Source organism: Telopea speciosissima, chromosome 8, assembly GCF_018873765.1.
Source record: "Telopea speciosissima isolate NSW1024214 ecotype Mountain lineage chromosome 8, Tspe_v1, whole genome shotgun sequence".
In the NCBI taxonomy this organism is placed as follows: domain Eukaryota; kingdom Viridiplantae; phylum Streptophyta; class Magnoliopsida; order Proteales; family Proteaceae; genus Telopea; species Telopea speciosissima.
The window spans coordinates 1394952-1408722 of NC_057923.1; the positions used below are offsets into that span (position 1 = coordinate 1394952).

At 39.2% G+C, this 13771-nt stretch overlaps 1 protein-coding gene across 4 annotated transcripts in view; it reads left to right on the forward strand.

Annotated features, from left to right (window-relative positions):
- The first annotated feature begins 302 nt into the window (after positions 1–302).
- LOC122671458 (retinoblastoma-related protein) overlaps positions 303–13771 on the forward strand; it is a 30745-nt gene continuing 17276 nt past the window's right edge. For 3 of the 4 annotated variants that reach the window (XM_043868670.1, XM_043868673.1, XM_043868674.1), the window contains exons 1-5: positions 303–461; positions 633–737; positions 874–1016; positions 1112–1208; positions 1323–1369. In XM_043868670.1, the coding sequence (XP_043724605.1) occupies positions 372–461; positions 633–737; positions 874–1016; positions 1112–1208; positions 1323–1369 (482 nt within the window). In that variant the 5' untranslated portion in view covers positions 303–371. The remainder of the gene's footprint in view (positions 462–632; positions 738–873; positions 1017–1111; positions 1209–1322; positions 1370–13771) is intronic. The other variant, XM_043868672.1, reaches the window with a different exon arrangement.

Genomic DNA, 13771 nt, shown 5'->3' on the forward strand with positions numbered 1-13771 from the left:
AGCTTTGGACCTATTTCATCCTTTGGGCTCTATTCGATCAGAGACGCCGACTTCCGATAGCGAATTCGTCTTATTGTTTGGGGTTTTGCTGTTATTTCCTCGCAGATTTTCGTCCGTTGATCTAGAAAGGAGAGATTTAAACAGATCGTAGATCTGTACTGGTTCATTACATTCAGATTGTGAGCCCTTTCTTCGCTTTGATCTTTTCCTCAAATTCATGGTTTTTTGTTGGTGATCGTTCGTTGTTATAATCAAGACATGGTGATAGATGATACAGGATTCAAGAGAGGACTGAGACAGAAAGATGCAGAGAGATAGATAGAGAGAGAGAGAGCTAGTCTGAATCTATCTGCCTAACTGTGGTGAAAAAAATGGAAGACCTTAAACCCATGAATTCTACGGCTAATTTGCATTCCGATGACAGTGGTGGCATGGAAGCTCGTTTTACAGAGCTCTGCAAGGTTAATTATTTTCTTTTTATAATTAGTAGCCTCCCCACACCCCCCCCCCCCCAAAAGATATCACTTTAAAGAGGCAGTATCTATACTATGAACCGCGTCTTTTATTCACTCTAACTGCCTTTTTTTCCCCTTGACGTTGACAATGACCTAAATTTCGAGATCTGGATACAGAGTGGATTATCACTGGACGGATACACGCTTACAAAGGCTACGGAATTGTTCAAAGAAAGCAAGCACCTTCTGTTAGCAAACATTTCAGCCGTTGGGAGTGGAACGGTATAGCCTAACATTACGGTCGACTAATCATCTCTTCTTCGCCTGATAAAATAGTTCATGTGTTTTTTTATGTTTTGAATTTGTACTTGTTTTCATATTCACTCAAATCGAGAGTTGTTTTCTGTTTTCCTGTTAGCCGGAAGAAATTGAACGATTTTGGTTTGCCTTCATTCTGTACTCTGTGAAGAGACTGGGTGAAGGGAACGCTGGGAAAGCGAAGCAGGAGAGCGATGAAGATGGATTTACTCTATGCCAGATGTTAAGAGTTGCTAAGCTGAAGTATCTTACTGCTACCCTCTCATATTCACTGGCATTACTTTAATCAATAAATTTCCTAGTTTTATTCTGGTTATCTTTCATTTCTTGCTTTGTAGTGTTGTTGATTTTTTTAAAGAGATGCCACAGTTCTTTCTCAAGGTTGGTCCAATTCTGAGTAATCACTATGGTGCGGATTGGGAGAAGAGACTTGAGGTATTGTATAGAAATTAGAGGGTCTTGATATTATTTACCTGAAAAAATGCATGTTTATGTGTAATTCTTTCTCAGGATTGTTCTCATATTCTGCGTTTTTTGTTTTGGAACCAGGCAAAGGAGTTGCAGGCCAATTTTGTGCACTTGAGCCTTCTAAGCAAGTGAGTACCCTTGTATTCCTACTTTTCTATTTTTTATTTACTAAAATATACAGTGCAACACTTACCCTTTCTTTTTTCTAGGATTTGGGGGAACATGCCTCTTGTACAATTTTCATAAACTATTCAAACACTTCCTGTTCAACTCCTCAGTTGTTATTTTTATGTTATTCTTCCCTGAATATTGTTTTTAGAAACTTATGAGATTTACAAGTCCTTGCATATGGAGGATTTGCATAGATAAGTATAGCAAACAAGGACGGGGACAGAGATATTATTTGTGTACCTGTCTTCCCTTGGTGAGTGAGTTAACTTCTATTTAAATAGTTATGATGTTTTTGAGCAGTGCATATGGGATTAGTATCCCATACCTAATTTCTTCTCTTTTCTTCCTTCTAAGCAGATCGATCTCATTTCTTTTCCCTCCCCTTCCATCGATCTGATTTCTTCCTTTAACAACGCAGTTGCTTCTTATATCTCAGATCACAGATTTGATCATTGGGCTTGCTTGCATTTGAGATCCATAATCTGGATTTTCCGATTTTTTTGTATAGCCTGCAGAAATGGAAAAAATTCTGGCAGCAGAATATGGAGTTATGGAGAAGTCCTTGTGCTCTACTAATACAGTTAATGGTGTCAAATCGGACCAATTGGGCCAATTGTCCTCTTTTATAAGTCCAGAAGTTAGGATTTAAGGGAGTATATGAGATTAAATATATAGATAAGATTGTGTGGGTCCCATATGCTGTTAAGTAATTTAATTTAGTATCTTACCAAAAAAAAAGAAGTTAATTTAGTATAGAAAGTGTCTTTCTTAGTTAAGTATATTGTGTCTGAATGTTTAAGCCAGCTTCTTTTAAGTTGGCACCTTTTTTTATTTGTTTCTATTTTAAATTTTCTAGAAGAATTAGGTTAGATTGCGTTTATCTAGTAGGATACTTTAGATTTATTTCTATTATGGGATAATCATGTAATCTTTCATTTAATAGAATATTGGGTTTCCTTGTTTGAGTTGATTTTGGTTTCCTAGTTTAAGAATTATTATTTCTCAAGAATTTTATTTCCTACTAATATGCATGTAGCCCTACATCGGAGTTTAGTTTGAACTAATGGTATGAATTAAGTGGGCCTTGGTGCAACGGTAAGGTTGCTCCATTCTGACCAAGTGGTCACAGGTTCAAGTCTGGAAACAGCTTCTCTGCGAAAGCAGGGGTAAGGCTGCGTACATTATGACCCTCCCCAGACCCTGCAGTGGCGGGAGCCTCGTGCACTGGGTACACCTCCACCTTACCAGTTTGGTGTGTGAATGCTGGCCTTGTAGTCTTCTCCCTCCACTCCCTCTCTTTTCTCTCCTTACTGTTTATGTTACTGACTCACCCCCTCTCTTTTCTCTCCTTACTGTTTATGTTACTGTTCATGGGTACTGTTTGCAACCCCGGAACAGCCCCTTATCTTCTCTTATTCTGTCTCTAAAGTCCACCATAGCTGATCCTTCTTTTGACCTGCATTAGCTACTAGGAAAGCTAATAGCAGCCCAGAACTAATCCATCGACTGGATAACTTTCATATCTGAAGCTGAATATCAAAGAATCAGAATAGCAATTTAATACCATCTCAGACAATAGAAAGGGATAGATCTATACTGAAGTTGGACAGAAGAAACAAGAAAGAAACACGATAATTGACCAGAAATCCACCTAGTTTCAGGTTAGGAATCCACCAGAGCCCCCTTACATGGAATCCACCAAGCAAACACTGAATCCACAGCTGAACTCAGAGACGTGGTTGAACCGCCTTGAACCCGTTTGGGAACTCAGATTGGGAGCTGGGTCCAAATTTGGGTATTTGGTCTAGGAGGATGTTTTTGGATTTTATTTATTTCTATATTGGGGTTGACAGTTTATCTTTTAATGTAGTTGGGTAGTTTAAGTAGGAGATAGCTACGTAGGATTTAGTCTCATAATTGTTTTGAGTTTCCAAACTAGAATGGGTTTCGTTTTAAGGTGGGTTTCTTCTTTTATTTATATCCATGTACCCTACTATTGGGACTTAGATTTGAAGAAGGAAAAGTTAAGTTGGTTTGAGTGTTGCTTGCGTGGCCTGTGCTTGTGCGCCCTCCCCTCCCTCTCTCCCTCTTCTCTGCAAACTGGTTCCCCTTTCTCTTTTTTTTGTTGTTCTTAGTCTCTTGTTTCTTCTTCCCCTCCTTTCCTCTCTCATTCCCCCTTGGTTGAGTTCTCCTCTCTCCCTCCTTATTTATTTTCCTCTTCTTTTCCTTCTCCTTTGTCAATAACTGAAGAAAAAGAAGAAGAGGAATCGGGAGAAAGAGGAGAGGAGAAGATGTGCAACTTGGGAGTTACATGATATGTGTAATCTCCCACTAAACTTCATTATATTCAAGTGGTAAGGGCAAAACAGTAAAAACATAATAAAAAATAAATACTAAAGCCAGACAGAACTGTCCTTTCTCACCTATCTCGATATTAGCCTAAGGAGCTAATATCGAGTTTACACCATTCACGATAACACTCCCCCTCAAGTTAGAGCATAGATGTTAACCATGCCTAGCTTGTTACAAATATAATCCACTCTTGCACTCCCCAAAGACTTTGTGAACACATCTGCAAGTTGTTCTCCTGTACGAACATGACCAGGAGAAATCAACCCTTGTTGTGGCTTTTCTCGAACAAAATGACAGTCAACTTCAATGTGTTTTGTCCTTTCATGAAACACCGGATTTGAAGCAATATGGACAACAACTTGATTGTCACACCACAGTTTCATTGGAGAATCATCAACAATGCCAAGTTCAGCCAACACCTGTCTCACCCACACCAACTCACAGGTAACATGTGCGATAGTCCTGTACTCTGACTCTGCACTGGAATGAGTTACTATTGTCTGTTTCTTGCTCTTCCAGGACACCAAATTCCCTCCAACAGACACACATTAACCTGTAGTAGACCTCCTATCAACTGGAGACCCTGCCTAATCAGCATCTGAAAAACCTTCTATCTACCCATGGCCATGATCACTGTAGAGAAGACCACGTCTTGATGCCTTTTTAAGATAGCATAAAATATGCATTGTTGAAGTACTGTTCACGTGATACTATTCACATGAACAGTGATTTGGTTGATATGTGTATCTTTTATATTCCTAGTCCTAGTTGGAGTCCTAGTTTCTAATTATGTCGAGTCCTAATTCTACTGCGAGTTGTTAGTATTAGTTTCAGTTTGAGTTATTAGTTCTAGTTCTAGTTTTATTTCATGGTTCCTTTCCTATTGTAACTTGGAATCCTATCATGATTAGGAATTCCTAATCTGATTAGGAGTTCCCCTTGCTATTGTAATTTGAGATTATAAATACAAGCATTATGAGGGAGACTGATCAATTTAACAGTTCTCTCCTCTTCCTCATCTTCTTCTCTTTCTCTCTTCTTCCTTCATTCTCGGTTCTGGTTTTCTTCATCTATGCTCTGTTACATGGTATCAGAGCATCATCTTTAGATTGGAAGTGATCTGCGATTCTGGTTTGAGGGTCTTCTAAAGCCTTTTCTCTTCAAGGGGTGCAGAACCCATTGCTGCATATCGCTATGGGTTAAACCCTAGATGGAGTTTTCAAGTGAAAACTAGGGTTTCTACTAATACTACCTACTTGAGTTCTTAGGTCAATTGGAGATCCTTAAGTTGAAGCTGCCTTTGTTGAAGACTTCTTCTACATATAATACTGATCCAAATCTGTGGATCCTCTCTACTATTGAAAACTGCAGATTCAACTTAATTTTTTCTCTACTACTTCCTGCAGTAACCGATTGAGGGTTTTTATATCAGGTGCTATTTTATCTCCAATTGATCCATTAATTTGGGAAATCTGATTTCTCTTACAGATTCACCCTGCAGTTCATCTTCTCTATTGCTTCCTTTTGGGTTTTCAAACCCTATTTACTGCTGCTACTTTTGGGTTTTCAAACCCCTATTTACTGCTACTACTTTTTGGTTTACAAACCCTACTGCAGCCGATTGGTTCTGCTACTCTTCTCAGATTTTCAAACCCTAATCGAGAACCTAAGTAAGAGTTGTTTGTGTTTTGCTCTCTGCTATCTGCTCTTTGCTGGTTGGAATATTACTGCTTTTTTTTTTGGGTTTCTCTGTTAAACCTAACTAGGTTCTGTTCAAGAGCCGATTACTTTGCTGCTGCTATTACTTTTTGGACTTGATGGCTGATCCTAAACCACCATCAGACAATGTCCAAGTACAGATTACCACCATTAAACTATCTGGAGTTTCAAATTATTTATTATGGGCCCAAGCAATACAAGCTTACATACATGCCAAGGGCAAACTGAAATATATTACAGATAATCTTCCTAATCATGATCCTAAGGATCCTACCACATTTACAGCTCATGAGGAGTGGATGCGTGAAAATTCTTTTATAAAGATATGGCTTTGGAACAGTGTTGAATCTGCTATTGCTTCCAATGTGATGTTTCACACTCTTGCTAAGGATGTCTGGAATAACTTGCGTGAAAGCTTCTCTCAAGAAAGGAATATCTCCCGTATCTATGATCTATATGAGAAACTTTTTACCTTTCAACAAGGAGATAAAATCTTGAATGAGTATTTTGCCAGTTATAAGGGCATGGTTGAAGAACTGCAGATACACCAACCCTTGACTACTAATCTGGATTAGTTAAAGCAACAAAGAGCTAAGATATCGAGCAATGGCACATACTACAGCTGAATTGATGTGGGTAAAATCCATGCTCCAAGAATTGGGATTTCCCATTACTCAGCCTATGCAAATGTTTTGTGATAATCAAGCCGCCATCTGTATTGCAAGTAATCTTGTATTTCATGAAAAGACCAAGCACATTGAGGTTGATTGTCACTTTGTTCAGGATGCTGTTATGAAGAAGTTAATTGCTACTCCGTTTGTCTCTACTACCAATCAACTTGGTGATATGTTTACAAAGGCTCTATTTGGACCTGCTTTTCGTCGAAGTTGTACCAAGCTGGGTCTAGATGATTTGTACGCTCCAGCTTGAGGGGGAGTGTTGAAGTACTGTTCACGTGATACTATTCACATGAACAGTGATTTGGTTGATATGTGTATCTTCCATTTTCCTAGTCCTAGTTGGAGTCCTAGTTTCTAACCATGTCAAGTTCTAATTCTACTGTGAGTTGTTAGTCTTAGTTTCAGTTTGAGTTTTTAGTTCTAGTTCTAGTTTTATTTCATGGTTCTTTTCCTATTGTAACTTGGAATCCTATCATGATTAAGAATTCCTAATCTGATTAGGAGTTCCCCTTTCTATTGTAATTTGAGATTATAAATACAAGAATTATGAGGGAGACTGGTCAATTTAACAGTTCTCTCCTCTTCCTCATCTTCTTCTCTTTCTCGCTTCTTCCTTCATTCTCGGTTCTGGTTTTCTTCATTTATACTCGGTTACATGCATAATAGCTAATGAAGTCCTAGGTAGCAGTAGTCCCACTAGGAACCAGGGTAATAGGATCACCAAACAAGGCTGGCCGATTGGGACAGCTCAGGTTAATTAGGGCAAAATTAGGGTTAGGGTTAGGGTTTCGAGCTAGGGTTTTATTTGGTAACGATGTGCAGGTTTTTAGGAGTCTATTGGTGTAGGTTTGGATTGATTTGGATGAAGTTGGAAATCTAGGGTTTCGGGTTAGCGGCCTTGTAAAAATGGAGTGTTTTCAGGATCTAGGGTTTAGGGTTGGATTTTGGGAAAGGGGTTTATAGGGTATTAATGGGCAGGTCTAGGGGGTTATTTTGGTATAAAGAAGTTAGGGTTTGGATGAGTTACAAAATTCTGCAATTTAGGGCAGAATTGGATTTAGGGTTTTGATGGATAGATTGGGCTGCAACTGAGATCGAGTGGAGGGATAAGGCTGGACAGATTTTAGAGTGAGGCTAGGGTTATGGGGATCGATTAGGGTTAAGTGGAGGATTAAGAAGAGGAATGAAATTGCAGAATTATAAAACTACTTACTTGAATTAACACTGATCTCCAACAGTAGCAGATTGAAGAACTAGAAGAAGGACCTCCCGATCTACAAGATGCAAGGAGTCGATCGGAGTCCACCAATCCCTCACCTTGATATTACTCACAAGACAACCTTGATATTACTCACAAGGCAACACTCAACAGAGCAGAGTAACAATTATGGTAGCTAACAAAAACTTCTTATTAATCAAATTCGTACTCAATGCTGGCCTCCCTTACAAACTGATATAGAAGGCTCAAAATTAGACTTAGACACTAAAAAGGAATGGCCTAACCCTATCCCTAACCTATTAGGTAACTTAAACTGACTAGGAAACTAGAATACTAAAGGAAATAGACTCAAAACATGGCTGGACTTATAGAGTCCTAATCCAGCCCAACTTACATCACATGACCACTTAAGTTGTCACATGACCACTTAACCAAGTCACATGATCACTTAAATTGAACCAATTGGATGCAACCCAATTTGAACCAGTTCAATTAAAAAAACATAAAAATAAACTAAGTATTGGGCTAATCCCGTATGCAACTTATGTACCCCTAGTTTAGGCTCATTAAAGTGGCCTAATACATAGAAAACCCTTGGGAACAAAGGCCCAACATGTATATAACCCAACCCTAGGCCTATTTCTAAAGAAATAAGCCAATTTCTATGATGAACCTGCATCAATAGCCTCCTAATGAGATGTTCGAGGATTAGACAAGAATTGACTCACTACACTAACAGGAAAGGCTATATTAAGCCTAGTCACTGTTAGGTAATTCAACTTCCCAACAAGCCTCCTATACTTCTCAGGATCAGACAAGACATCACCATCATCAATAGTAAGCTTCAAATTAGGATCCATAGGAGTATCTAGAGGTTTAGAACTCAACATTCTTGTCTCTGAAAGAAGATCATGAACATATTTTCGTTCTGAGCAAAATTCCTTTCTTAGACTGAGCAACTTCCACACCAATAAAATATTTCAACCTTCCCAGATCCTTGGTCTGAAATTTCTGCTACAAGTGTACCTTCAAACTTTCAATGCTAGAAACATCATTTCCTGTAATAACTATTTCATCTACATAAACCACAAGAAATAATTTTCCCACATCAGAATGACGAAAAAATACAGAGTGATCACTACCACACCTCATCAGGCCAAATTATAACACAACCTCAGTGAATTTGTCGAACCAAGCTCTAGGTGACTGTTTTAGCCCATATAGAGACTTCTTCAACTTACACACCAAACCAGACTCCCCCTGAGCAAAAAACGCAGGAGGTTGCTCCATATAAACTTCTTCATTCAAATCTCCATTCAAAAACGCATTCTTTACATCTAGCTAATATAAAGGCCAATGGTAAGTAGCAGCAAGAGATATCAAAATTCGTATAGAGGTAAGCTTTGCCACAGGAGAAAATGTATCCAAGTAATCAACACTATAAACTTGGGCATAGCCCTTTGCCACAAGGCGGGTCTTCAAACGAGCCAAGGATCCATCAGGGTTCACTCTTACCATATACACCCACCGACAGCCAATAGCAGATTTACCTGAAGGTAAGGGAACAAGATCCCAAGTTTGTTTTTCCTCTAATGCCAACAATTCGTCATTCATAGCAGCGTTCCAACCAGGACTAGATAATGTCTCTGTGATAGACTTAGGAATAGGATGATTTTCAACAGTGTGTAAACAAGAATGAAAGGTGGAAGACAAACCAGCATAGGAAACAAAGTTAGAAATGTGGTGTTGGGTATAAGCCCGAACCCCCTTACGATGAGCAATAGGAACATCAAGATTAGAAGGAAGTGCCATTGTGCCAAAGGAGAAGGATCATTACCTATCGCAGGATCTGCCGGCAAAGAAGTAGACATGGCAGAATTCTTAGGAGTGGGGGGAGCCCATACTTTCCATTGGTGACGTTGAAACACAACAGGTTGAGGTGCCGATGATGGGGCAGCCTGTGAAACAGGATGAATAATAGACCGAACAATAGAATCAGACACAGTAAAAGATGAACTATCATATTGTATGGACTCAAAGAAGGAAACATCAGCAGTAACAAAATATTTGCGCAACTCAAAAGAATAACAACAATAACCCTTTTGAGTGCAAGAATAACCAACAAACATACACTTAAGAGCCTTAGGATCCAACTTGGAAACACTAGGACGATGATCATGAATAAAACAAACACTGCCAAATACTCGTGGTGGTAAAACAAACAAAGGCACAGAAGGAAACAATAAGGAAAAGGGAATACTACAATGTAAAACAGAGGAAGACATGCGATTAATGAGGTAACATGAAGTTAAAACAGCATCTGCCCAAAAAGATTTAGCTACTTTCATCTCAAATAAAAGAGAACGGGTAACCTCCATTAAATGTCTATTTTTCCTCTCAACTACACCATTTTGTTGTGGGGTGTACGCACAAGAGGACTGATGAATAATACCACGTTGAGTCATAAAATCAGCAAAAGGGGCAGAAAAATATTTATTGACATGGTATCAGAGTTGTAGGTACTGTTACAGTCTTCGGTTGGATCCTTCTTTTCTTTTCTACAGTCTACAACCAAGATTGAAGTGTGTTAGAGGATTTAAAGGCCTTGCGGTTTCTTCTACTCTTTGTTTGAAGGGGTGCAACACCATATGCTATATTTTGGGATTGTTTAGAGACTAGTTCGTGGCATAAATTAAGAACTAGGTCTCCTTTTCTGTTTGTGGAAGTGTTTGAAGGAGTTGGATGGAGTGAAGATTACATTGGAGGCTCAAGCTTCAAATCGGCAGCACTTGTCAAGGTTCGAGATCAATTTTTCTAGAGAGAGAAAAAACGAAAGTCGATTTTTGTTAGGTTTTTAGAGAATCGATTTTTGGACACCTTTCGAGAATTTTTTGGGACTTCTCTCTTCACTTCATCAATCCGATAGTACATGATGGGTGATGGTTTCAAATCTGTAATGACTAAAGAGATATTCTCTTCCTCCTCCAATCGTATCACTGAGAAGAAATTGGAGGGGATCACCAACTTTCAACAATGGAAAAAAAATTGTTAAATTGGTGTTGACGGGACGTGATCAACAGGATCACCTGTTTAAACTTAAGCCCGATGATGATCTAGTATGGGACACAGTTGATGCTCGGATCTTGGGACAGATGCTGAATTCTATGGAGCACCAAATAGTCGATTTGGTGACACACATTGATACAGTGAAGGAGTTGTGGGAGTACCTCAATATTTTGTATTCTGGACAAAACAACCTTTCCCGTATTTATGATTTGTCCCAAGAGTTCTACAGGGTTGATAGAAAGGGTCGTCCTTTGACCCAATATGTTGCTGATTTTAAGAGGATGTATGAGGGCTTAATTCCCTACTTCCTATTACATTTGATGTGGAACAAATGCAAATTCAGCTGGAGCAACTTGCTGTTATGGGGTTTTTAGGAGGACTTGGGAAGGAATTTGACTCAGTCCGTTACCAAATTCTTGATGGTAACAAGGTTGCCACTTTGTCTGAAACTTTTTCTATGGTTCTCGTGTTTCTCGTGAGAGCACTACTGTAGTTGTACTTCAGCTCTGATACCATGTCAATAACTGAAGAAAAAGAAGAAGAGGAAGAAGAGGAATCGAGAGAAAGAGGAGAGGAGAAGATGCAACTTGGGAGTTACATGATATGTGCAATCTCCCACTAAACTTCATTATATTCAAGTGGTAAGGGCAAAACAGTAAGAACATAATAAAAAATAAATTCTAAAGCTAGACAGAACCACCCTTTCTCACCTATCTCGATATTAGCCTAAGGAGCTAATATCGAGCTTACACCATTCACGATAACATCCTTCTTTCGTCCATTCCTGTGATTCCATGATCTTGGAGGTAGTTGCAGCCCAAGAGAACCGAAATGCCCACCCCACATCCTGCAGTGGTGGGAGCCTCGTGCACTGGGTATGCCATTTTACTACTTACCCTAAGGTTGGGCGACCCATCCTGTGGAGTCTTGTAATCAGTATCCGCATGGAGTGTATGAACTACATTAACTATCAGGTCTTGTATTCATTAGTCTGCTAGAATCTGTTTCAGAATTTCTTAATCAAATCTCTAGCTGCTTGTGGACTGGAATCAATAGAGCATTGAGATATCAATCCCTCCCTGAAATTTTGAGCCAATACAAGCCTATTTGTTTGAGATCTTACACCTATTCCTATGCTGGTTTACCGCTAGTTGCTTCTTGATATTGTGGGGAAGAAGATGACTTGGTGCTAATGTTTAAATGCCGCCATAATTCTTTTCTTTCCTAGAATACCCCCTCTTTTGTTCTTAATTCTTGTTCCTGTCCTTATTTCATTCTAGTGTCAGGATTGCCCTTTTTTTTAATTGGTAATTCCTACCATGGCCATTCCTTCTTGTCTACCATATTGACCCTTTAAGATTCTATTTTATTACCAAATTGCACCCTCCTTTGCAATACAACAACAACAAACACAGCCTTATCCCAACTTAAGGGGGTCGGCTACATGGATCCAAAACAAACAAGAAAAAGGAAGACTAAATAGAAAAAAGGGGTAATTACACGTCACCCCCTGGTTTTCAAACGAAACTCAAATCACCCCCTGGTTTTTGAAAATACTCAAATCACCCGCTGTATTAGACCCCAATATGACAAATTAGTCCCAACCATTAGTTTTATGCTGTTAAATGATGATGTCAACAAGTTAAATAAATTTAAATCCCTAAACTACCCTTGACCAGTGTAGAGTTACTTTTTTACCCTTGGATCTAAAAACCCCAAAATTTATCCTCTTCCCCACACCACTCTCTTCCTCACATAACCTGCAACTCTATCTCCGCCAGTGCAGTCGAGCCATGCATCGAAGAAGAAGATCTAAAAATTGACGCTACTTTGTTTTTCTGGGTAGAATTGAGATCCCTTTGCCGAAACACTGCAAGTTCTGGCGACCAAAGAGGGGGATTTAGGGTATATATTTCAGAACATAAAATGAAAGAAAAAAAAGCGATGGAATGAAGCTGCAACAACGGATTTTCCCCAGCCACTTGTCGATCTCAAGGCTGGAAATATGAAGACCAGTAGTAGGGAATGCAAACCCCACAAACGTTCAATGATATAGAGAGAACTGATATAAACTGCAGCCCAAAAACTGCAAATCTGAAGTAAATAAAATCAGAATTTGGTGATTTTGCAATAAAATAAGATTTGGGGTTCAGATGGAAACCAAACTCGGATCGAGTGGCCTTCAAGAAAGGGGTAATAATCCCCTAAAAACTGAGATAGATCTTCTGGTCAGATCATAAACGATAGAGGATATCGATCTGGGAAAAAAAACTTGAAAACAGAGTATTACAAACCTTGTTTGGATATTTCTTATAGTACATAATCAGTTGCTCAGACCAGCTTCAATCTTGATCGAGTAGCCTTACCAAGTAGATGAATAAGTCCCTGACAGATAGAAAGAGATCTGCTGGCTGGATTGAAATTAATTTCAAAAATCGATGATGCTAGAATACAGTTTCGGAACTTGATAACACCAGCCATAAAACTTGATTCCTGTAGATAAATCTCCATAGAAGGCACAATAGATGTAAGAGCATTGGGTGTAGATGGAAGTTAGGCAGCGGTGCTACAACACTCGAGCAAGAACTTCTTAGACTTTCAAAATCAGTGTTCATCAAAGCAGCAAGAGCTGCAAAAGGGCCAAACCAAAGAAAAAATCAAAACCCATCAAGGTTGTGTACATCTCAAACCCTATAATGGTAAAGACCACTGCCTCTGAGTTCAGGGCTAAGGTGCAAGAGCTCACCGGCAGAGATTCTTTAGGCAGTGGCAGCGGCAGGGCGATACTAGAAGGTTCTCGGTCGATTGTGGCCTTCAAAGGGTTTGGGTATCTCAAATGCATTTTCTACAAACATTGGGTACCTCAAATGTCATTGTTTATCTTATTTTGGCTGAGGTTAAATTTGTCATTTCACCTTTTGGTTTGATTTAAGGTAACACTGTTACTGTAGAGGGGGACGGAGTTTTTTCAAAAACCAGGGGGTGAGTTGAGTTTCGTTTGAAAACCAGGGGGTGTCGTGTAATTTACCCAAAAAAAAGAGGTAATGAGGAGATAGAGAAAAGAGGAGTTGGAAATGAGAATGAGGAATGCAAAATGAGAAATGACAAATGAAAGATGGAAACTAAAAAGAAAAAGGAAGAAAGAAAGAAAGAAAGCAAGATAAAAGTAAGAGGAAAGAGGCACAGCCTAGCAAGTCAGGAGAATCTCAGCTAAATGGGGTCTGCTACATGGATCCTTGCCCGCCAATAGGCTCTATCCGAGGTCATACTTGGTGCAAGACCTAGACTATGCATGTCCTTCCTTACAACTTCTCCTATGGTGA